The 26,117-nt window shown below is 38.1% G+C and overlaps 1 protein-coding gene across 6 annotated transcripts in view; it reads right to left on the bottom strand.

The window, feature by feature from the left end:
* GPCPD1 (glycerophosphocholine phosphodiesterase 1) overlaps positions 1-19,167 on the bottom strand; it is a 72,005-nt gene extending 52,838 nt beyond the window's left edge. For 3 of the 6 annotated variants that reach the window (XR_014255073.1, XR_014255074.1, XM_082431424.1), the window contains exons 1-4: positions 18,992-19,167; positions 13,384-13,460; positions 10,025-10,121; positions 5,396-5,480 (exon numbers count right to left, since the gene is read on the bottom strand). Coding sequence is in view for 3 of the 6 variants with exons in the window: in XM_082431424.1 (XP_082287550.1) it covers positions 5,396-5,480; positions 10,025-10,121; positions 13,384-13,432 (231 nt within the window). In the remaining 3 variants the exon portion in view is untranslated. Of the gene's footprint in view, positions 1-5,395; positions 5,481-10,024; positions 10,122-13,383; positions 13,461-18,803; positions 18,828-18,991 lie in introns of those variants that run through there. The other 3 variants (XM_082431425.1, XM_082431426.1, XM_082431427.1) reach the window with 3 other exon arrangements.
* Between the last annotated feature and the right edge of the window lie 6,950 nt (positions 19,168-26,117).

Genomic DNA, 26,117 nt, shown 5'->3' on the forward strand with positions numbered 1-26,117 from the left:
AGAGGGCATAATAAAGTTCTTTATTACATATATTTAACTAGTAAGTAGGTAACAGGAAGAATATCAGATTCTCGTATCATAGTAACCAGTGTTTCTAAGGAACACAGGAAGCCCTTTCCTTTAGGAAAGGACACATGCATGGGTAAATCTGAAGAACAAGTTTGATTAAAGGGGAATGAACATCCAGTTTTACTCTTAATGCCTTAAAGTTTATAAATTCATACAGTGTGAAAATTTTTAATACTGTCTTGTTATCAAATTCTCTTACTAAAAAAGAAAATAAAGCTTTATGTATTGTTGATAATGTCTACAGCAATTTAAAAGCAAGAATGAACTACCACAAGGATTCCCTTGTGTTCCTAAAGTACTGAAGTATGAAGTGTTTCCTAATTTTCCTTGAAGTATTTAAAACAAAACAAAAAACCCTAAACTTGTCTAATTAAACTTATGTGCCAAAATACAATCCTTAAATACATATTTTAAAAGCAAAATTTCAAACTATATCCTTACAAGGTATTTTTCTTTCTTCTTCTGAAGAAATTTAGTAAAATACAGAGAAGCAAAAAGAAACAAAAATCACCCATTATCACACTACTTAGGGATAATCACTATCAATATTTTCACATATCTTTAAACCCTTGTCTAGGCATATATATACTCTTAAGTCTGGAACATATAAGCTTCTCTCTTTATTACATCTGTAGATGGCATTAAATACTCTTCTATAACATTTTATAGGATTTCAATATTGATTTTAATAATAAATGTGCCAAATGATAACAAATAAGTATGTAACAAATCAGGCAAGAGATAATTCTGTCACTTAAAATAACCAGAGGTTAAAATCATTTTTAAAACTTGCAAACATTTGAAGTTTGAAAACTAAAATTGCATTAGATATACATTCAATTCCTTAATCCTGGGATAATACAGGAACTCATTTTCTCTAGCTGAATACATCCTTGTTATAAGGGTTCACTTGTGAATTGATAATAAACTGTGTAGACGTTTTTAAAAATGTAAATGTGAAAGTGCTAATCTTAAAATATGGTGAATTACGCTAAAAAAACAAGAAACATCTGATCCTGCATCTGCTAGATGTTTTTTACAACTTTTTGCTATCACTTTTTTGAATTTGTTTTCACACATCAAACTTTCTAACTCTCAAAAGATGCAAATGTATACATTAAAATAGGAATGTTTCTTAGCAATAATGGGCAACCAGAAATAACTAATCTATTCCCTTCTTCCACCCCTCCCATGTCCCCTGCACTCCCCTCAAAAAAATAAAAAATCCTCTTCGCTACAAAAGTGGTGTAGATCCATATTCTTATAAAAGTTACTAATCAAATGTGACTTGAAAGGGTGCCATGAACATAATAGTAAATATCAGCAGGGATTAAAAGTGGGTAGAAGAAAGGAGAGACTTTGTTTTTGTTTTAACTTTTTGTTTTAATTCAATGAACATAATAGTAAATATCAGCAGGGATTAAAAGTGGGTAGAAGAAAGGAGAGACTTTTTGTTTTAACTTTTTGTTTTAATTCAGGTGTCAGGGGAATTCCACAAAAAGTGTTGATTACAGTATCTATACTTAATCATGTAAGAATAGCCCTGTGGATTAAACACTTGAGAGGGAACATATTTTAGTAGTAATTTTTAAAACTCCACCCCTAACTGTTTTAGTAACAAACCCACTAATCATAGCATAAAGCAAACTAGGCTTGAACAGAATGGAGTCTTGAGGAGCAGTCCAAAGGGCCAATTCAACAGATGGCTTATAATTGTGTCTACTGGCGTTCACACTACAAATTCATGGTTGGTACATAAAATGTTATAATATTGACAAATGAACCAAGTTTTAAAACACACTGAATTTCCAAAATTGTTATGACTACTTTATTAAACTTTAGTAGGTAATCTTAAATTTTAGCTTACCAATGTTCTTTAAAACAAAAAAAAACCTTAACACCTGAGCATTGGGAAATTAAAGATCTTAGTAACGATTCCAAAACATGCAATCCTTTTTAATATGCTAAATGCAGTAAGTCATTCTTCAAGATCTTAGGAAAAAAACAAGAGTTCCATTCTGTAAAAGACTGCCACAATTTTAAGCACTTTGGAGTCAAGCGGAAAATGGCTCTTTGGAGACAAAAGTAACAATATCAGTCCAAGACAGTACTCCACTAACAGGACTGGTAGAGTTATTTCACATTTTAGCATGTGTTAAATCAGATGATTGCTGGAATGTTTCTCAAACATGCATATTAACAAAAATACAAAAAACCTGTTTCCACAAAAAAGTCATAATGACTGCTTTCTTAAACAGTTATTGATTGACATCACTCAGCTATATCAAGCACTGAGAAAAAGAAACAAGATTATATAAGAGGTAGACTGGGGTTTTTGTTTTTAACAGACCACCAAGCAAAACTATCACTATCGTGGAATATCACTGCTTTCAAATATCATAAAAACTGTTAAGTGTAAACCTTAAAAATTTCACTGTTTCCTTTCTACGATTTTGAAAAAAATGGAAAAAAAATGCCCATGTGAAAGGGGCTCTGAATTTTTAATCTATGTCAGAGGCCAGAGCCAGTTAGTTAAAAATCACTATTTTTAACAAGACTAGGAAGAAAAACGGTCACTTAGGAGTGAGTAAAGCAAAGAAGGCTAGGCCGACATACATCTCTGAGATGGTTCAAATTCAAAGTTAACAGCTGAGGGTATTTAGCATCCAGAAGAATTTTATTAAGAAACCATTGTACAAAATGACAACCTGGGCTATTATGAAAATAAACAATTGTCTGCCTACCAGATGATTGATTCTTTTGTTAAAGGATTTAAATAAAAATCAAGGGACATTAAGAACAAGGTAAAAGAATTTGTAATGAATCTAATTATGAGTGAATGTTAACACCTGTAAAAATTAAAAGCAGATGTTACTGAAAAATAAAGAGCTATTTCACTGAAATGAATGAAAATTTCAAAGACAATATAATTAAAAAGTGGCTAACATCTCAGTATGAGACAACAATCCCTAATTCCAGCCACAAATAAAAAGGGGTGAACATGGATTAAAAAATGTTTAAATTACACATTAATTCAAAAATTATCTTTGGTGAAGATGTGAAATTAATGGGTTATCTGCAGACTCACAGCAATGTTTCCATTCCAGGAATATCTACTACCTTTGTTTGTTATGTTTAAATAAGATAATATTTGTCACCTGTAAAAAATTATTTTAGAATTTAATATATTAACACCTTATTCTAATTCTACAAAGTATAAGAACATACAGCTGTGAGAAATTAAGAGAAAAAGGACTTCAAGACTAACTTCTAAACTAAAAGGAATATGACAGAAAGAGCAAATTACGGAAGAGAAACTATGAATGGTAAAATTTTATTTATAGAAAAATTTTAGCAATGGAAGGGATGTAAGAAATCTATAGTTCAAACCCTTCATTTTATAGATGAGGAAGCTGAATTCTGAAGGTCAAGTGACAAGATCACAAGATTTTTAGCTTAGGTTCTACAACTGCTTGGATAACCTAAAACTTTTGACCCAGTAAAATTAACCTTATTACCCATTTCAGTTTTTCAATGCTTTCATAATTATTTTGCTTTCCAATCATTCTTTATATTCATAAGATATATACTCCAATAATTTACATCATTTCACGATTTAAGATTCCTTGCACATTAGTTCTATCATTTGACAATGCACAATTGAGACAAAGTTTCTAATTACTTCTATTAAAAATTATGATTCATTTAAAAAGCGCCACCAACTTTAAAAAGAAAAGTGTCACTTTAAGCTGGCGTGTGGGGAAAAAAAAAAAACCTCTAGCCATATGCATGGGATTTTATGTGGCTATTTACTCTATTCCATGAAAAACATACTTACCATGGCAGCCCCTGCATCACACGGTACATGTGTACACGATACAGAGCACCTACTTAAAGAAACACACTCACCAACACATACTGTAAACTTTTGCAAGTATTACAAGGGGAAAAACTTGTTTCTTACGGTAAGCAGACTTCGTGCCAATTTTTTGGAAAAGGCATTTTGGACGGATTTGCTGCTTTTGGTTACATTTTCAATGAAAAGAGAAAATACTGTAGGTTGGCTTAATTTGACCTGTGTTGACAACAGTCTTACTTTAGGAAACTACGCCCAAAAGACTCATTATGATTTTTCTTGTCCAAATGCCCCCTTAAGTAAAATTTAGTTAATTTCACATACCAGGATCCTCAAATAAGCTTTCAAAGTCATGAGTGCTATGATCTACATAACTATGCACAAATGTTCACTTTATACTAAAGAACTCTGCCACAATGCACAACCCCTACCAAATAAATGATCTTTTCCTTAGTCATTAAAGTGAGACTATTGTCAAGATAAGCCAACATAATGATCAACTATAATGTAATTTAATTTTAATTACTGAGTATATTCACAATATATTCTTGGAATAAGAAACGTAATAGGTGCAAAAGACAGCTGAAGTGGGTTTGTCAGTTTTTCTCTCTTTTATAAAGGTGGCTAAGAGACTGAGATAACAGTGGCTGCTTGCATTTTTTTTTTTTAACATGTAACAAGTATTCAAGGACCCCAAAGGGAAATAAATTTTTAAAAAGATCTAATCCATGTTTGCTTCCTAGACTCCTCCCTAAGCCCTTGTTCACATGCAGCCCAAAGTGTGCTCAAAGGTAAAAATCTGAAGGAAAAGAATCCTTTCAGCAAATAAGTATCTTTAAAATAAAGAATCAACTTTCTTTTTCTAAATATGAAAACGTTCCCAAAATAATAAATAAATCATTGTGAGCAAGCAGATTTAGATCTAACTGATATTCCAAAGGCCTTCAGAAAAGATCCTGGTCTATCAACACTATCACTGAAAAAAATCTAAAAGGAATGACTTCAGTTTTGATAGGAGTTAATGCAGCCACTAAGAGATGGCTGTGTTGAAATAATTTTTTCAAAGTTACTTAAAGCTGGCTATATACACCTCTAAATATATCTATACCACAGACGAATTAAAAAAATGAAACAAAAAGAAAAACCCTTACTACTGGTTACTAACTAGTTTACAAAAGTTACAGAAAATGCACACCTATCAAGAACACTTATCATTAAAACCAATTTCATGATAAGCATATTGCAGAACATACTTACTATTAGTCTTTTAAAAATTCCATTGCACACACTATTTGCCTCTGAAGAGGCTACTTCCTTTCTTTTTGGTACTAAAATATTATTAATCTAGAGTTCTTTTTTCCTTATTTGATCTAAACAAACTCATTTTATTTTTAATGTTTCCAAACTTAAGTTAGTTGCTTTTGAAAGAAGTCTTCTAAAGAAACTGGAAACTAGATAAAGAAAACATACCTTTGGTTCTAAAAAGCACCCTTTGAAGTAGCGGTACTGAACTGATACTCCTCTACTAAGTACAATGGTTGCTTTCCATAACATGCTGTGAGAAAAAAGAATTAAAGCAGCAGCATCAGTATCAAACTAAAATGCATAAGGTCTTCATTAATTCATAAAACCCCTCAAGTAAGGTCTGTGATCAATACCATTTATTTATTCCTACACAAAATTTTACTCCAGGCCTATCTGAACCAGATACTGGGAACACAGTGATGAATAAGGCAGAAAGAGCTCCATCTTCAAGGAGATTGCTTGCTTATGTGGATAGACAAATATATAAGCAAACAGCATACATAAGGGCTAGCTGACCTTTCTGAGGTAACAAGTTTTGGAGGGAGACCTCAACAAGAAAGAACTGTCTGAGTTGAGACCTAAATGATGAGCCATACAAAGAACCAGGAGAAGTAGTATTCCAAACAGAAAAGGCAAGCAGTGCAGACCTCTGAATCTTCTCTAACTTTCCACTTAGCTAGGGATGTTACATGGCTGCTAAGAGGCTTTCAGGCCAAGGCCACTAACTTAAATGCCTGTTCCCAACTGTCCCTTATTCTGTCCTGCCCAGCCTCTGGCTATTTCCCTAGCCAAGCAATCAGTGTCTGCATCTTACTCAACGTCTTCCTCTGAACTATGTCATTCTACATATTTTAATGCTAATTCTAAAGCTTGGACTCAACAGTGAAAGAATTCACTACAATTCATGATTATAACTGATTTTTAGCTTCAAATCATAGGCCAATGATATTCAAAGTGTGGTCCCAGGACCATCAGTATCAACTGGGAGCTTGTTAGAAATGCAAAATCTCAGGCCAGGGCTTCCCTGGTTGCGCAGGGGTTAAGAATCTGCCTACCAATGCAGGGGACACGGGTTCGAGCCCTGGTCCGGGAAGATCCCACATGCCGCGAAACAACTAAGTCCATGTGCCACAACTACTGAGCCTGCGCTCTAGAGCCCACATGCCACAACTACTGAGCCTGCATGCCACAACTACTGAAACCCACGCGCCTAGAGCCCGTGCTCCACAACAAGAGAAGCCACCGCAATAAGAAGCCTGCGCACCGCAACGAAGAGTAGCTCCCGCTCGACGCAACTAAAGAAAGCTTGCATGCAGCAACGAAAACCTAATACAGCCAAAAATAAATTAAAAAAAAAAAAAATCTCAGGCCACATCTAGACCTACTGAATTAGAAACTCTGGGGAAGGGCCCAAGCACTCTGTAATTTAACAAGCGTCCAGGTGACTCTGATGATGAACACAAGTTTAAGAGCCCATGTCATAGACCATTACCCAAACATTAATTCAGCATGAATAGTTCAGTGACTAAACGGCAGCTCCAAATATTCTTCCATGATACCAGATGACTAGCACTGCTCCCCACCTGGCTCTGCCAAGACAGACTTAGGGCGTTATCCTCACTCTGACTCAATTCTGATTTCTAACAAAATATCCACAACCAGCTGTCACCCCTGGTCCTAGCTTCAACAATCAGATTAACCTGGTAATAATAAAATACATATGCCCTGGCTCCACCCTGGGAAACTCTGGTTTCATAGATCTGGGGTGCAGCTTGGTCTCGTGGAGTTTGATAAACTGGACATATGTGATTGGTTGAGAAACACTGCTGCACAACAAGGACAGCCTAAATGCTCGGAACATGTGCCCTGACTACTTCTCCCTGATAAGCCTCAGAATCCTTTTCAACACAGGGCTCCAGGCAGATTCTACCAACTCTGAGATGAAACTTATTTCCCATCTCTGCTACCAAAAAAAAAAAGGCAAATTTCCAGTATTATTTCACCCATAAAACCAGCCAGAGTATGTGAAACTAGCCCCAGATGTGCACAGCAGAATTAGTGGGAAGCTTTAAAAATGTGCTGGGGCCCCTCTCTCGTGCACTATTTATCAATCTTACAGGAGCAGGGTCTAGGCATTTTTTTAAAAGCCCCCTTTTTTAAAGTGCTTTAAACCAGTTAAAGTGCTTTTTAAATCATTTTTTAAAGTGATTCCAATGTGCTCCCCTGGTTCAGAACCACCAAACGAAAAGATAAGATGGTGAGAGCAATAAAATGAGTCTTTTTACTTTACTTCCCTAAGCAAACATAGCAAAGTTATAAATGAACCAGAGGGACTTCCCTGGTGGAACAGTGGTTAAGAATCCGCCTGCCAATGCAGGGGACGCAGGTTCGATCCCTGGTCCGGGAAGATCCCACGTGCCGCGGAGCAACTAAGCCTGTGCGCCACAGTTACTGAGCCTGCGCTCTAGAGCCCACGAGCCACAAGTGCTGAGCCCACGGGCCTAGAGCCCACGCTCCACAACAAGAGAAGCCACCGCACCACAACAAAGAGTAGCCCCGGCTCAGCGCAACTAGAGAGAAAGCCCGAGTGCAGCAACAAATACCCAATGCAGCCATGAATGAATGAATGAATAAATAAATAAAATTACTTAAAAAAAAAAATTAACCAGAACTGTTCAGTGACGTCAAGAATGAACGTAACCTGATGAAACTCAAGAAAAACCAGGAAAGAGGGGCAGTGAGAAGGTTTAGTGCACCTGTCTGATTTTGAATTGCCCTCATATCCTCCCCACAAAAATACCATAAAATCTCCAAGGAGGGCAAATAAAATCATAAGTGACCCACATTTTCTGCATTATTAGGAAATAACACCACAACCTTCAAATTGTTTGTGAGAAAAAAATTCCAACAGAGCTCTTGTCACCACAAACCTGTAGGTACAGAGAGACTTAAGAGACTCTGAAAAGGAGGAACAGAGGACTTAAATGCAGAGTACACTGAAATCCCAAAGAAACACAGTTCTAAAACACAAGACTGGGGAATTCCTTGGTGGTCCAGTGGTTAGGACTCTGAGCTTCCACTGCAGGGGGAAGGGTTCAATCCCTGGTCTGGGAACTAAGATCCAGCACGCTGCCAAAAACAAACCAACCAACCAAAGACCCCCACAAGACTGTTGTTTACAGGCAAACAGATTTGTTTACCTTTTGTATCATCTTGTATCAACTACTTATATCACCTGTGTCATCTACTTCCTTTCTCTTTGTGAAGCACTGTTTATCTGCCATATATGAATCAATTATACTTCATTGTACAGCAATGTCAAAATGGCTGCTTCCTTAAAATTAAGAAGTTAACTGTTCTCATTCTGTTCACATCACTTTGACCAGGTTGGCTAGAATGGACTTAAGACAGGTAACAGGGCAGCTCAAGAGTTCAGAGCAGAGGTAAACAAGTTTAGAAAGACATGAGGTTTCACTTCAGACGGGAGTGACTAATCCACAAATCAAGGAAAAAATAGCCACTAGAAGAGAATAAACATCTCGTTTTCCTGTGATCCCAATATCATTTGTCAACAGAACTTAACTTATAAAAACAGAAGAGAATTGGCTGAGAAAATGTGTCACACTAATGACAAATAGAGAAACAGGTGTTCTATGTATGTTTTTTGTTTTCTTTTCCTGAGTTTACATTATGGTATTGTTTTACTTTCCTTATTTCCCTCTGCTTTGCCATCAGTGCTCCTCAAACTGTCTGCTGTGAAGGACCAGTTTCTGTTTACTTCTTTGTGTTACCCTACTTGTCCCGTGACCAATACTTCTGGTCTATGATGTACCCAGTTCAATGAGGTAAGTCCATGACATGCATGGGTATCCCAGCAATGTCAAACTGCCCATAAACATTTCTAAATGCTTGCTCTCAATTTTTGTATTTCTCACATCGTGCACTGATAAAAAAATGTTTTTTGTCTAGCACTGAGTCCACAGGCCACATTTTTAGTAGCACTGCTTAATAATCATCTAATCTGATGTTTCTCCCTGGGGGCACTGCATGTATTTGTATACTATTTAGAATCTCCTCATCTTTCCTTTACCCCCACACATACATCTTGACAATCCGTAACACTTCAAAATATCCACACAGAGAAGGACCACCTTTGTTGACAACACTGATTCTATCCTAATGCCTTTACCATGCAGATAAAGGAACCAAGGTTTAGAGATATAAGATCTGCCCAAGATCACAGCTAACTGCGGAACTGAAACTGGCACCCAGATCCTCCTTTCCCCACTCCAATGCACCAACACACCCATGCTAAGTTTAGTGCTGCATTTAATGTCAGTAGTAAACTCATTTCATTACATTAGCTAAAATTTCTAAGGATGTGTTCCACTCTCTGCTACTTTTAAAAGAATATATGTCTCAAGAAAATTATTTCATAGGCTAAAGCAAAAATTAGATCTTTTATCAAGAATAGTACTGAGAAGCCAAAAAATGCCTTAAAAAGTTTTTTAAAATAAGAAATAACAATATAAGCCTGTTTAGAAATATGGTATTAAGCATCAAAAGAACCAGCCAACAGCCAAGAGTTGAAAATGACTTTTTGCGAGGTGGAAATTGAGAAACAGAGGAACTTGTTTATTCACAGCAAACTTTGTAAAATGATTTCACTCTTTATACATATGTGATTAAGTTTGATACAAATTAAAAGAAAAATATACCAAGGTATCTTAGAAACCCCCAAGTTTATAATCTGAATGTCACAATTATTCAGTATTATAACATGTCCATGCTTACCTTTCACCTGTCTCGTTCTCTGGAAGAAGAGCCACAGCATTTTGAGGATTCCAGTTTCCCAAAGCATCAGAGCTTCCACATATTGCAAAAACCTCTCCTAAAGAAACGTAACGAGTTATAGTGGGTTAAGTAGGAACATCTCATTTTAGTTTTAGGAAACTGCACTAATTTAATGGGATGCAGAGTCCCTTTCAGTGGAGATGGAAGAGCTTCAGCGGAGAAACGGGTTTGGACCCAGGTGCCACTCACACTAGCACCTGCGTTATTAACCTGACCCACCTCTACAGAACCAAAGGCAGAGAAAAGGAAGGATGTATAGGGACAGACTTTTCTTCATTTTTCAACTACTTACTGAGCCAATAATGAGCACCAAGAAGACAAGGTGATCAAACGGCAGTCCTTGCCTTCAAGGCAGCTTCCAGTTCAAAGGAGCATATAAGTATCCTACAGAACCAGTACCTGATATATTCCAGGAACTCAAACAGTAGCTACCAAGAAGCTAAAGATCAAGAAAATTATCAATGGGACATGAGCAATGTAACAACAACAACCAAAGAAAAAAAAGTCCCCAGAACAAAGACTAGTGAAAAACTAGCCAAAAATCTCGTATTCCTTACTAAAATAAAGACTATCACACTTCATCTGAACACGTCATCAACACACAAACCAACGTATAGCCATCACCTATGTTTGCTAATTTCCATATATTTAGCAAAAGTCTACATCTTCTTGAATATAAGTATGCAGATATCTTTAACTTACATATCAACACATTCTGAATTACTATAACTAAAATCCATAAAGAAAAAACAAGGAACTGAGCCCAAATGAACAAACTTCAGGACAAACTCCTCCACACTCTGAGAGTAGCTTGGTTTCCAAGCTCTGGGCACTACTATAGTAAGACTAGAGTTCTAATTGGCTTTAGCCACCTGCATGGCATTTTATATGTTTGGACTGTCTAAAACTTAACTAAAATCCCAAGTGTGGTAGTCATTCAGGAGTTTTCAGGGTTCTAAACACATGTCTGTAAAAGCATACAGTGGTTACGTATAAAGATTTCATGTTAAAATATTCACCAATCCTTTAAAGTAACCAGATTTTTTTTTTGCAATTAACTTAGGTTATCACTACCTCTTCGGATTTAAAAAAAAAAAAAAAAAGATAAACACTATTGCTAAATACAAAGCACAAATATTTATTCTCAAGATCATATATATGTTGCTCTGCATATGCACAGCATATGCAGCTCAAAGTACAGATTACCATCTGTACTCACTGTAGCTCAAAGTACAGATTGCCATCAAATCACTGATTCAGGCCGGTTACACTTCCTTTGTAAAGGAGATTCTCATTAACCTTTCTCATGGAGTCAGTTATTTCTTATCCCCATTCAAAATAGCAGCTATTCTCTGCTCTGCAAAGAACATGTATCCCACATGGAAAAAGTGAAACTTGGACAATCTGTGGTTACTTTCCTTCTATATAAGTGCTCCTGCATTTTACCAATTCCCTCCTGCAATGTCTCTTTCTGCTGATTGCCTTTGAATATGGCTTCTATGAGAAAAAAAGGGAAACTTTTTACCAGAACAGACCTCTTTCTTTAATTGGATTTCATTTATAGAAGATTATAAAGACCTGAATGCTAACTAAAGGAATCTGCAAACAGCACCCCCACATATTCTTTTTACTTGTTCCCTCTTACTTCACTTCTCTCTGCAGTCTCTCCACTTTCAGCAGAGAACACTTCCTCCTTGCTTTGGGGAGGAAATCAAGGTGACATGAGATCTGGAGGGGAGGTGAGAATCCACCCCAACAACCCCTCCCTGTCCCTCTACCTCCTTTCCTTCCCACCTACAGATTCACCTACATTCACATCTGCCACCAGTCCTTGAGAAGGAGTTCCACCTTGTCAAGCTGACCCTTCTGTGGCTAATTCTGTGGTCACCACATTTGCCTGATGTGGCCAGCTCCTTCTAGCTTAAACTGCCTATGCACAAAAGTATGATATAGGTCTGCAGTCTTCTCTCCACAGAAGAGGTTACACACAGGACAAGAGGTGAGTACTAGACCCAAGGGAGCAACCCCATCAACTGACTAGCAATCTTCAATCTGCAGAATCTTGCCCAGAGGTGGAGCTGTACAAAATCATCTTGGCTAAGAATCTGAACTTGGACAAACACACACCGTCAGGTGCTGTGATGGATGCTGTATCAAAGATGCTTGACATACAGAATGAATCATTCATTCATTGTTCGAACACATACTTACCCCTGCTCTGAGCCAGGCACTGTGCTAGGTACAGGAATTCAGCACGAATAAGATAAAAGTCACATTTTTTTTCATAGAGCTTACAATCTGTCCACAAGAAAAATTACTCAGATAACTCCATAAAACTCATAAGAGGTACTACAAAAAAGAACCTTGAATTTCACAGGGACCTTAACCTAGTTGAATACGGGAAGTTGGGATAAGGAGAGTTAGGGGGGTGGCGGGTCGGGGCACAGATCTAAACAAAGGAAACAATTTGAGAAACCTCTAAAGGAGGAAAGGAATGCAAAAGATTTGAGAACTGGCCAGCATAGCCAGAGTGTATTAAACACGGAATTTTAACCCAGGTGTGATACTATTTGTTTTTTGTTTTTCTTTTGTTTTTTGGGCCGCACTGTGCGGCATGTGGGATCTTTGTTCCCCAACCAGGGATCGAACCCGTGTCCCCTGCAGCAGAAGGGAGGAGTCTTAACCACTGGACCACCAGGGAAGTAGCAAGGTGTGATACTGTTTTGACATGCTACCTTACACTAGAATTATTTCACACTGCTTCAGTAGACAGCAGAAAATACAATAAAGCTTAAAAAAAAAGATGTACAAGTAAGGAACAAATTTACCTTCGCCAAATATTTCACCAACTTCTCAACACTAGAAAAATTTCCTTCATTTTCATGACTTAAAAATCATAGCTCAGAGAATTCCCTGGCGGTCCAGTGGTTAGGACTGCACGCTCTTACTGACGAGGGCCCGGGTTCAGTCCCTAGTCGGGGAACTAAGATACCACAAGCTACACAGTACAGCCAAAAAAAAAAAAAAAAAAAAAAATCACAGTTCAATTATCTGTCCTGTGCAAAATTCACAGCTTTCCTGGAAAACATGAGACTAAGACATTTACTGTTTGGGAAGCTTTTTTTTCTTGAATTTGTTATGCTCCGAGCACATTCCTGTTATCAGGCATGTCCTAAAGATACTTTCATCTAATAATTAGGCTCACTCTAGTAACAACTCTATATTTAAGATAATCCAGATAAGAAAAACGCTCATTTATTTATTTTTTTTAAATGTTTAAAAGTAAAGTTTTACAATACCTGGTAAAAGAGCTCCTCTTATTTCAAAGGTAACTTGAGAAGGTGTCATTCTGATGGATTTATTTTAGGATGTCGTGCTAGAAAGAAAAAGATGTCATTTATAGTACATGAATATCAGCTCTAGATAGCTACCACCAAGAAACAAGTTAAAAACACAAAAACAAAAATGAATCTCAACTGTGAGCAAAAGATTTCAGAGACCTTACATAAAGAGACTGAATTATTTAGGAAGTACCTAGCAAGTTTTAGGACCTAGTGTTACAAACCTATTCTGTAAGAATGTATGGACCAGAAAAATCTGCAAAACAAGTGTGTCCAAACTTTTTTTAAGAATTCAAGATTATCTTGTCATATACCTTCTCCTCTAATAAGCGGCTGTTCTGAACTCAACCTATCTTTCCTGACCAGGCTCATGTTTACAGTGGAGGGAAACACACACACCAACAACTAGAGACAGAAAAAAACTTGGCTCTAGAGAGCATTTCTACTTTAATTAAGAAGGTTCCAATTTTAATAACAAGAATACAACCAAAGAACTTAAGTACCACCCACTGAAACAAACTAGTTACGCTCTGAAACAAGTTTGAGAACCTGCTTCTAAGTGACCTAACCAATGGCTTAAAAAAAACAATAACAAAAACCCCTTCCCCCTCACAAATCACTCTTTTCAAGTTTCTCTTTATTAACCACAGGCCCATCATTACTGTAGTTCTGCAGAATTGAATTTAGAGTCTCAACTCTGCAATTTATTGGGTTGGCCAAAAAGTTCGTTCGGTTTTAAGTAGCCATTTTTCTTTTAATATATTCATTTTTGGCTGCATTGGGTCTTCATTGCTGCGCGCGAGCTTTCTCTAGTTGCTGGGAGCGGGGGCTACTCTTCACTGCGGTGTGCAGGCTTCTCACTGCAGTGGCTTCTCTTGTTGCGGAGCACGGGCTCTAGGCGTGCGGGCTTCAGTAGTTGTGACACACAGGCTTAGTTGCTCTGCGGCATGTGGGATCTTCCTGGACCAGGGCTCGAACCCATGTCCCCCGCATTGGCAGGCGGATTCTTAACCACTGTGCCAGCAGGAAGTCTGCCATTTTTCATTTTCACCAAGAACTTTATTGAACAACATATTCCTTAACCGAACGAACTTTTTGGCCAAGCCAACATTATCAAACCCTGTAGATTTTAATTGCTCTTACACACATGCCTTTCTTTCTAAGTTTAAACTTCATTAAAAACCCTGTCTCCTACTTATATTTTGGCTTCTCAACAATACATTTTATGTCAATTAGAATATCCCTCACATTCCTGGCTTGGAATCACTTCCATTACTTATAGAAATCTAAATCCCTAAGTCTTTGATGTCCTTTATTCCTTATCCACACTTTCTCTCCAGCTTCCTTTTCATTTCTTCACTGTTTTTCCCAGCCTAACCAACCTATTCACCTTACTGTCCCTTAATTTACGTACTTAAGAAAAGACAGGAAATTAAAAATTTTTTTTTAATTTTATTTATTTATTTTTGGCCGTGGCACGCAGGAACTTAGTTCTCCAACCAGGGATGGAACCCCATGCCCCCTACAGTGGAAGCACAGAGTCCTAACCACTGGACCACCAGGGAAGTCCCAAGATAGGAAATTTTTAAAAAATTTTAATGTACATCAATTCTCATGCAGTTTGTAGAATTTAAATATAGAAAGAACACGTACTCCACACAAGGCCACATCATATTGTACATAACTTCTCCAACACCTCCAAAAAAACTTTTGTACCCCCAATCCATCAATGTTCCTAAAATAATTCCAATGATGTCTTTACATCATTTCCTTTCATTTACCAACTGAAATTGCTTATCTTCATTTACACATTATTTTATTCAAAAAAAAATCCTCAAGTACCTTTCCTTGCTATTCTTTCTTCCATTTTCACTATGTTCCCCTCCCTGTGAACACATGTACAACTCTGCAATGGTCATTTAATGAACACTAAAACCCACAGTTAACCACGCTTCCAAGTCAAGGCAGATAGATCGATAGCAGCAGTTGCCACTGGAGGCAATTTTGTCCTCTAAAGGTTATTTGGCAATGTCAGGAGACATTTTTGGTTGCCACAACTGTGGTTGATGCTCCTGGCATCTAGTGGGTAGAAGCCAGGAGTGCTGCTCAACACCGTACAATGCACAGAACAGCTCTCCACAAATAATTATCCAGCTCCAAATATCAAGAGGGCTGAGGATGAGGAATCTCTAATATCTAACCACAGGGGGGCTGCAATGAAGATCATAGTTTATAGCTAATGTTAGCTATAAACTATGCATCATCCCATCTACATCAATTACAAAATGTAAATACAGTATATATACTAAGCAAAACCACCAGTCAATGTGGTTTCATGTCACTTGGCTAAAGATTTCCGTATCTGGCGACTCTACCATTTCAGTTAGAAAACCCAAGATTCCACACTGGAGGAAAAAACACCTGTCCTTGATACCTTAATCTACTTTCTGTGTCTAAGAGTGAACATGATCTATTTAAAGCATATACATCCAGTTGTAGCATGGCCAAAGAATGTTCCAAATCTAAAATTAGTTCTAGATTGTTACCTCACCTTTTACCTATATAACCCAAATATCTTAATAGTTCTTTTAATATGACATCTGATATGAATCTGAGTATAACCCTAAGATAATAAGACTATTTCCTTTCCTAATAAATAAAATGATTCATTGAAGCACTGCAATCTTACATTTAATTTATCTATATCAATCATATCAAGAAGAAACCTTAAGGCTAGCAAAAAAGCTTGGCTTTTTAAGTTACTGAATTAATTTTGAGACATAGCAAAAAGCCCCATCATCCAGCAAATTGCTGAATAACCAACCACCATCTCAACATATAACCTGTACTTTCACCCAGTGTTTACTGCCACAGTTACTAAGAACAATCTCATCTACATAATTAAAAGTTGGTGTTCAGTTATTTGTTGATCAATTTTAAGTAACTATTATAACCAATTTTAGGGAAATCAGATGTAATTATTCCTATGTATTAAAATCAACACCTAGTACAAAATTATCTCTAAAGTTCTACTGCGTTAAATGTGAAACATGTAAATTTAATGAAAAGGAAATCAACTGTTTAAAATTGAGCTTCTCATTCTTAAGGCTGCTTGTAAAAGTGGCTATAGTAACTTGACTGGAACCAGCTGCAGTATCCAGTATTTACTACACCAAAGCTACATACACAAGCACAAAATTACCCCCCCCCCAACCTCCCCACGTGTCAACAAAGCATCATCTCCAACTTGGATTGCCTTAAGTCATATAATCTGGTTAATTTCCATTCCCCCCATTGCCCAAATTTAATACCGTACCAAATAAGAGCCTGCAGAGCTGCTCCTACAACAGTTTACTTGATCGTGGACAGGGGCCAAAATTCTGGTGCAGAATTGAAGCGTACAATTTTGGCACCCTGCTACCACCAAAGTAAAATACTGTTCTGTTGTGGAATGAAAAATTTATACAACCAACACTTCCTCTTCTTCCAAACAAGCAAAGAAAATCTCAACTTGGACGGGGGAGGTCTTCTAGATATACATACAACAAGAATAAGATGAAAAATGCTAGTCATTTTTACATACATGAGCTGACTGCATATGTAATTTAATCAATTTACCTATAACCTCACATACAGACTTTCTGAGACAGGTTTTTGGTTTGGTCTGGTTTTTAAACATAACCTCCACTTTGTGCTTTTTGAAGATAAGCATTGAACAGCATTCTCATCTGGGACTTTGAGTAGCATTTTACACTACTTTAACTTTTTTAAGGACTCACGTAATTTGCAAAATGACACTGTAATTTACATTTAAAAAATATTTCAGAGTTCACACTACCTGAAATAAGTTTTACTCTATTCTTTTTGTCAAATAAACTATCCCAACACATTCCTTTACTGGTTTGCCAGCTTGGGGAACAAAAGGGAGATTTAAGCAAACAAAGGTACAGGAACATTTACTTTAGAGCTAAACTGAAGTCACAGATATTTTCAGCTAAAATGTGTTTTTGTTCTAGCCAAAAAAATTTCACTGTTTTCCTTCAAATACTTTTTCAAATAAAAAAGCTGTTTCCAATTCTCCTTGCTCTTTCCTAGGCTCCAACAGCCTAACTGACTAACTGACTATATGAAATGCCTGTATTTTCCTGAGTTAATTCCTGCTCATCCTGTTGGAGGATCATTATGACCCCACTTTTCAGACCCCAGTATATTTTGAGCCAGTATTTTAATCAAATGTACACAGACATGAATGGATTTTTATTAAGAAAGTAGTTCTGGAGATTTCATTAAGCCGGTTAATTCTTTAATCACCTTCTAAACAATGACATAAAACTATTCCAAATTTTTTCCATTTCATCTTGATATTATTTTCATATGCATTTCATTTATTTTTCCTGGTTAAGTTATACACAAAGATTTGATTCATCAACTTACTTTTTGTACATATCAAATTTTACTCACTCTGCCACTGAGATTTCCTTTGTGGTCATTATTGGAGTCCAACTTTCCTAATCTTATTTTGTCTAGAATATTGGTTCTCCCTAGTGAAGTTGAGAACCACTGAACCACCGTGTAGTTTTACCTGTTTGTTTTATCTTGTGTTATATGTACCCAGAATGTTAGGAGTTGGAAAAAGGACTGATAGTTTGTATTTATTTCTTAGCTAAGTCACAACTGTCAGAAACGTAGCAAGATACATAAGGGGTGGGGGGGGGGGAGTAGTGGATAGGAACTGGGCAGAAATAGGAAGGGCTAAAGAAGACTATGAAGAAAACATCAAGTCCAAACATCCTGCTTCGTTCTATCAGTTCCTCTATGTGTTACAGACTAGGCAGCTGCCTCAATGGTGAAAGATTTCTCTACAATTCGTGGCTGAATTCACGCCTAATTTCCTTTATAACCGGGCAATGGGATAAGAGGGGGCCGATGAAGCACCTAACTGATGAAGGCTTTCTCCCAGAAGTCATCAAGGCAATTTGAAGAGCTTTGGAAAAAGTAGAGCTTTATAAGAAGGGGAAACTGTCTTAAAATTGTATCAAGGGCACTGATGACTGTTCCTGGAACCTTTTCCTAAGAGACTTAGGCGCTTCGGTTTCTTGGAATAACTGAATTATACAAGCACACCCTAGACTACTTGATTAGGCAATTTCAGAAAATAAGCAGTTGTCAAAACACTATGAATTACTTATGGATAAAGCCAGAGACTGGTGGTGAGTAAGACTCGTTTCTTTGAATACTCATGGTGGTCCTACGGTTTATGCATTCTCGTATATCGAAAACGCTGCAAAATTTTCGGAGGGGAACGAAGCACCAGCAGCCCAGCGGAATCGCGGCACCAAAGGATAAATACAATAAACATGTGTCACCCACCGACTTACCGGGGCGAACGTCCAGGCCGCTGTTTCCCCGACGGGCAGATCCCGCCCGGGCTGGGGGACCCTGCCCATGCCTCGCCTCCCGCCCCGCCCGCGTCCCCCAGCCGGGTCGCCCTGACAACTCGGCCGCCACGTGAGCGGCCGCCACAGCCCCCGCACCGCGCGCCCGGCCCCCCGGCCTCCCGCCTCACCTGCCGGGTCTGCGGTCCGCGCCGCCACCGACGCCGCACCCGAGAGCCAGTGCCGCGGGCCGAGGTGCCGGGCGCCCGCCGTCCGCGCCTCGCCAGCGCTCCCCCGGGCGGCCAGCCGCGGCGCCGAGCGGCAGGAAGCGGCTCCGCTCAAACCGGTTTCAGCTGCTCCAGACCAAACCGCCAGGCCACTCCGCGGGGCGGGGCCGGAGAAGTGGCGGGGCGGGGCCTGACGTCACGCCCGGCGCCGTCGGGCCAATGGGCGGCCGCGTGTGGGGGGCGGGCCCGCGCGTTCCTGGAAAGGGCCTGCGTCCGTGGCCGAGGGTGGCGGGGCCTCTTTGCGGTACCCGGCGCTGGGTTTTTCTGCTGGCCGGGAGCCGCCGCAGAGACCTGGCCTGGATTCATAGACGCCTACCTTGGTCCCCTAAGCCGTCTTAGGACAACCTAGGATGGAAGGTGGAGCTGCGATCCTGAACTGCGTTTTTTTCCCCCATTGGAAAACGAGGGAAATTAACAGGCCTGACGTTCTGTGGAAACTTTCTTTCGTTACAAAATAACAAGCACACTTGGATCAAATCTTTAGCGTTAAGGAGAATTAGGTGACCTAAGATGGTTGAGAGTTTATACCTCTGCTAAGCAAAGCATGGTGTTCGGACCGACAGTATCACCTGAAGGCTATCAGAATTGCTCTCTCGGGACCCTCTCAGACCTGTCTGGTGGAATTGCGTTTAACAACATCCCCAGGTTATTTGTACGTAAAGTTTGAAGGAAGCTTTCTGGAAGCTAGAAAGAACCTCTCTGCAAAAGTTGTAGTCATTTATTTTCTGGTAAAAAAAAGTTGGCCCTACCAAGAAAAAAAAAAAAGGCAAGAGTTGTTCTCTCCTTTGACGGTTCCAAAAAAATCAGCATTTGCTACTCACCCAAATTAAACTGTTACTTTCCAGCATCAAGGTTAACCACTGGTTCACCCGTAATAGAAAATTGTTATCAGATTTCATTTAAATCGAGTGAGATACTGAAAATTTAAAAAGAGATGTTGAAGGACTCTGATAGCTCGAGCAGCAAGTTGTGGTCCTATTGAAAAGGCGTTTGAGTTAGATAAGCTCTAGCTTTTAGACAGCTTCTAGTTTTATAAATCGGATCGTTCATGACGGAATTTGATATTTGAGCTTGGATTAGATCCCAGAGCATGTCTGTTATCCATTCAGTTAATAAATAATTACTAAGTGCCTGCTTTGTGCGAGGCACAGAATGCAATGGTTTCTTGATGGCACTCGTTTTAATCCCAAATTTCTTAAGGAATTAAAAATTCCTCCCAATTATGTACTATAAAGTCTGCTGTTGTACATTTCATAAGAGCTTGGAGTTGATTTCATTCCTCTGCTGTTAGTCACACTTCAGTGATGAATTTCTTTCACATGAGTTTGCTTCTTTTAAATGTTTATAGTAGATCTTTATTTTCCTATAATCACCATTTAATCAAGCTATTATTTGCCTAATGTTTATAGTCCAAGTTGATGATCTAATCCATGCTCCTTCCCAAAATCCTATTGAAATAGCAGAAGAATTACACATATTTGAAAGTTGCTATCAGTGGGCCAGAAACTGAGGAATATCTAGAAGATATAAAACAAGCCAGCAGCATTGGATAATTGAAAAAATGAGAACAGAGAAACCTGGACCCATGCAGGGGAAGAAGGGACTCCTGGAGCTGCCACTTTACACAGCCTTGCTTAAAAACTCTTTAATAATGCAATATATTTTAGATTATATCATGTATACCCTGTTCTGATTGAGATACTGGAGTAAAATATAAACAATAAATTCCTTCCTCCTACCTCTGCGGAATGTTATAACTATTCCAAGAAATGTTTAATGAGATTAAATTGGATCTTACCTCATTTAAAAATATTTAACATTATCTTATTTGATTAAATAATGAAACATGTTATCTCGTTTGTCTAAAATCAGCTGCATGATCTCACTTTATATCTTCATTTTTTTAAAGGTGGTAGTGGCATTGGTGGAAAAACCTCTAGACTTAGGTCCCAGACTTGAATGTAAATCTTACCCCTCACTATCTGTGATTAAATATAAGTCTTTGGAAAAATTTTTACCACTATTGACGAATTTTGAGGCTTTATTCTGGAGAAAACTCTCTTAAGCCCATTTACTTTCTTACTTAAATTTTCTAGAAGGTAGAGTTAAGTTGTTGCTAGTTTGTTCCATTTTTATTTTATTGAAATTATTTTTATTGGGTTCAGTTTTTTTCATATAAATTTTACTGCTAAAAAAATGCTTTATGTTGGTATCATTTTCTTTTTTTTTAAACCAGCTATAGCTTCTACCATTGTGAGTTTACTTTTGTGGCCCTTATTTTACCAAGTCTAGTTTTGCAAGCCTATATTTTTGTCGCAAAGTATTGGTTCCTCCAACAACATTTAAAGCACATTTTACTTTGGCGATTTTAAACATCTTTGTTTTGTGCTGAGTCTTCTCCCAGAAATACTCATTATGACTTGGATAAAAGACTGATCGTTTGTACTTATCTCTTGATCAACCCATGAAAATACTATGAGAATTCTCCTGAGATAGATACTTCACAATTGCTGTACTGTCAGAATCTTTTTACAGACTCAAAAGGCTATCAATTTTGTGTTCATTCACCTCACCGGTGGCCCTGTTCCTCGAAGGTAAGGTCCATGCCTTTCATTCCCTCTACATGAGTCCATGAGCAATTCCCAAGTTATAGGAGACGCCACTTATTCATCATATAAGTGACACAATTGTTATAGTTCGTTTTTGCTGTTAATTTTTCTTTCATATGAAATCAACCCTACATGGAGGAAACCAAGGAAATTGCAGATTTCCAAAGAAATTTAAGTGCTGCAAATGTGAACCTTTAAACCAATTTCAAATTGGCTGCAGCTTTTCTGGTGTATACTTTCCAAGCTCTCAACTGTACCATTAGATCAAAATGTCTGTAGCGGGAAAGATTCAAATGGGAAGCTCAAAATGCCTTCTTTGACCTGTTTTTTCATCAATGAAGTGGAAATTTAAGTACCATAGGTTATTTCAAATGAAGTTTGAGAAGGCACCCAGCACCCAGCACACAGTACCTGCTGCTACCTAATGCCTGTGTCCCTCCTAGACTTTCCCTGTGCCTCTATTCTATGAAAGAACTACCAATTTCATCAAACCTAAAAAGTTGATTGTAAGACAATACTAAGAATCAAAAAGTGCTGCCCTTTAAACTATGCCAAAATACTTATACTTTATAATGTTTCATTTTACTTACTGAAAGTGTTCTTTTACACCTTTTTTTTTTTTTTGCCTGTGGCTGCTTTCACATTGCAACAAGATAGTTGGGTACTGTCAACAAAGACCTTGGCCCACAACCACTACCTGGCTCTTTTATACCTATTTAGACATAAATTTTATTATATATTATTCTTGTGCATATATACGAGAAGGAAAATATAAGTGAAATAAATGGTTTAGGTATTTTTCAAACTTCTTCACATTTATAGTTCAACCATAAAAAACACTGTAATGCCCTTGTTTTCTAAACAATATTATCCAATAACATTAGTGACACAACATTTTTCTAAGTGCTCAGATATTATCTCTAGGACATAAACCACTGATAGCCATTGGGCAAGTTTTGATGCCATTGTTATTTTTGATCCTAAGAGAAGTTATCAACAAAGGACTACAGATAATAGCCTGGACACCTACTCCATCTGCAAATGGTCTTCAGGGAAAACAACCGCATTCAAGTGTGTCTAAGGCATGACAACTATGTCAGGGCTGCTGCCTGGCCATCAGTGATTTCAGAGGTTATATTTTAAAAAGGGGACGGCAGAATGGATGAAATAAGGTAATGTCCACCCTAACTCACAGAATTGTGGCAATTAAGGTTAATTGTTTAGATAGATACAGTTATTTACCCATTAGCTTTCCTTATCCATATTTTAAATGTATGTAATCAAAAAGGGAGAGCTTCAAAAAATTTTTTTTAATTTAATGGAAGAATAATCTAGAAAGATTTGTCAATTACTATATAGAGTCTCTTCCACAAAAAGGGGCAGTAGAATAACCATTTTTTCATGAATGACTGGGAAAGTCTTTCATTCAATTTTGACTAAATTAACTTTTCATCTATAAATAAGTCATCTGTGGACCAGCAGCCCCATTCAAGGATTAGTTCAAATTTTCATGTTTAGCTACTGTAGCATGCTACAGAAACATCCAGAGTAGTGAATACTGTTTGTAAATGACTAGCATATTGATAAAACTGGATATAATGAAGCAATCTCTAAAGAAAAATTGCCATGTGTAACATAATTGTAATTCTGGAAGTCCTCTGTCCTATGGACTCTTTAGGAGTTAATACCTTGTAAAACTAAGTAGCAAAAGTTATATCAGATTGAAACCACAAAACTCCTAGAAGAAAATAGGCAGTACCTCTGACATATGTCTTAGCAATATTTTTTTGATCTATCTCCTCAGGCAAGGGAAACAAAAGCAAGAATAAACAAACAGGACTACATCAAACTAAAGAGTTTTTGCACAGTGAAGGAAACTACCAACAAAACAAAAAGGCCACCTACTGACTGGGAGAAGATATTTGCAAATGATATATCTGATAAGGGGTTAATATCTGAAATACGTAAAGAAGTCATACTACTCAACATCAAAATAAAACAAACAAACAACCCGATTAAATATCGGGAAGAGGACATGACTAGACATTTTTCCAAAGAACACATACAGATGGCCAACAGACACATGAAAAGATGTTCAACATCACTAATCATCAGGGAAATGCAAAACCACAATGAGATAGTGCATCACACCTGTCAGAATGGCTATTATCAAAAAGACAAGAGATAAGTCTTGGCTAGGATATGGAAAAAGGGAAACCATTGTGCACTATTGGTGGGAATGTAAATTGATGGAAAACAGTATGGAGGTTCCTCAAAAATTAAAAATAGAGCTACCGTATGATCCAGCAATTCCACTTCTAGGTATTTACCTGAAGAAAACAAAAAATACTAATTCAAAAAGATACATGTGGGCTTCCCTGGTGGCGCAGTGGTTGGGAATCTGCCTGCTAGTGCAGGGGACACGGGTTCAAGCCCTGGTCTGGGAGGATCCCACATGCCTCGGAGCAACTAGGCCCGTGAGCCACAACTACTGAGCCTGCACATCTGGAGCCTGTGCTCCGCAACAAGAGAGGCCACGATAGTGAGAGGCCCGCGCACTGCGAAGAAGAGTGGCCCCCACTTGCCACAACTAGAGAAAGCCCTTGCACAGAAATGAAGACCCAACACAGCCAAAAATAAATTAAAAAAAAAAAAAAAAAAAAAACTCCATCCCACACCACAATCTTTATTAAAACAAACAAACAAAAAAAAAACACAAAAAGATACATGCACTCCTATGTCCATAGCAGCATTATTTACAATAGCCAAGATATGGAAGCAACCTAAGCATTCTTCAAGAGAGGAACAGATAGGGGCTTCCCTGGCGACACAGTGGTTAAGAATCCGCCTGCCAATGCAGGAGACACACGTTCAAGCCCTGGCCTGGGAAGATCCCACATGCCGTGGAGCAACTAAGCCCATGTGCCACAACTAGTGAGCCTGCGCTCTAGAGCCTGTGAGCCACAACTATGGAGCCCACATGCCACAACTACTGAAGCCCGCACACGTAGAGCCCATGCTTCACAAGAGAAGCCACTGCAATGAGAAGCTTGTGCACCGCAATGAAGAGTAGCCCCCACTCGCCACAACTAGAGGAAGCCCATGCACAGCAAAGAAGACCCAACACAGCCAAAAATAAAAGTAAATAAATAAAATTTTTAAAAAAGAGGAACAGATAAAGATGATGTGGTATATATACATACAACAGAATATTACTCAGCCATTTAAAAAAAGAAAAAAGAAATCTTGCCATTTGCAGCAACATGGATGGACCTGGAGGGTATTATGCTAAGTGAAATAAGTCAGACAGAGAAAGACAAATACCGTATGATTTCACTTATATGTGGAATCTAAAAAACTAAGGAAACAAAAACAAAAACAGACTCATAGATTCAGAAGGGGGGAGGGTGGGGATGAAATAGGTGAAGGGAATTAAGAAGTACAAACTTCAAGTTATAAAATAAATATGCCATGGGGATATTAATGTATAGTATAAGGAATATGGTCAATAATATTGTAATAACTTTGTATGGGGATGATGGTTACTAGATTTATCATGGTGATCATTTCATAATGTATGCAAATGTCAAGTCACTATGTATTACATCTGAACTAACACTGTATTTCAATTTTTTTTCAAATTATTTATTAATTTTCTGGCTGCGTTGGGTCTTTGTTGCGGTGTGCGGGCTTCTCATTGCAGTGGCCTCTCCCATTGCGGAGCACGGGCTCTAGGCGTGTGGGACTCAGTAGTTGTGGCACGAGGGCCTAATTCCTCCGCGGCATGTGGGATCTTTGTGGACCAGGGCTTGAACCCACGTCCCCTGCATTGGCAGGCAGACTCCTAACCACTGCGCCACCAGGGAAGTCCCTCAATTTTTTTAATACACACAAAAAAAGTTATATCAGAAAACGCTGAACATTTTGTCTTCAGCCTGTTCAACTTACTACTATTTTTTGTCTTTCCAAATGCCTCTCAGTCTTGTGCATTTGGCACTAAAATGAATCCCCCAAAGGAGTTCCCTTTACTGCTCAAATTGTTCCACATTTGACTGGCTATCATCATTTTACCATTTTAGTGAAAATATTGATGACTCTCCACAGAATGAGCTGCTGTGTTCAGGGCATATTCTTTTTTTTTTTTTAAATTAATACAACTGAGTTTATTTATTTATTTATTTATTTTTAAGAATTTCACTTTTTTATCTATCTATTTATTTATTTATTTTTGGCTGTGTTGGGTCTTCGTTTCTGTGCGAGGGCTTTCTCTAGTTGCGGCAAGCGGGGGCCACTCTTCATCGCGGTGCGTGGGCCTCTCACTATTGCGGCCTCTCTTGTTGTGGAGCACAGGCTCCAAATGCGCAGGCTCAGTAGTTGTGGCTCACAGGCCTAGTTGCTCCGCGGCATGTGGGATCTTCCCA

Source organism: Balaenoptera physalus (genome assembly GCF_965194825.1).
Source record: "Balaenoptera physalus genome assembly, chromosome: 16".
In the NCBI taxonomy this organism is placed as follows: domain Eukaryota; kingdom Metazoa; phylum Chordata; class Mammalia; order Artiodactyla; family Balaenopteridae; genus Balaenoptera; species Balaenoptera physalus.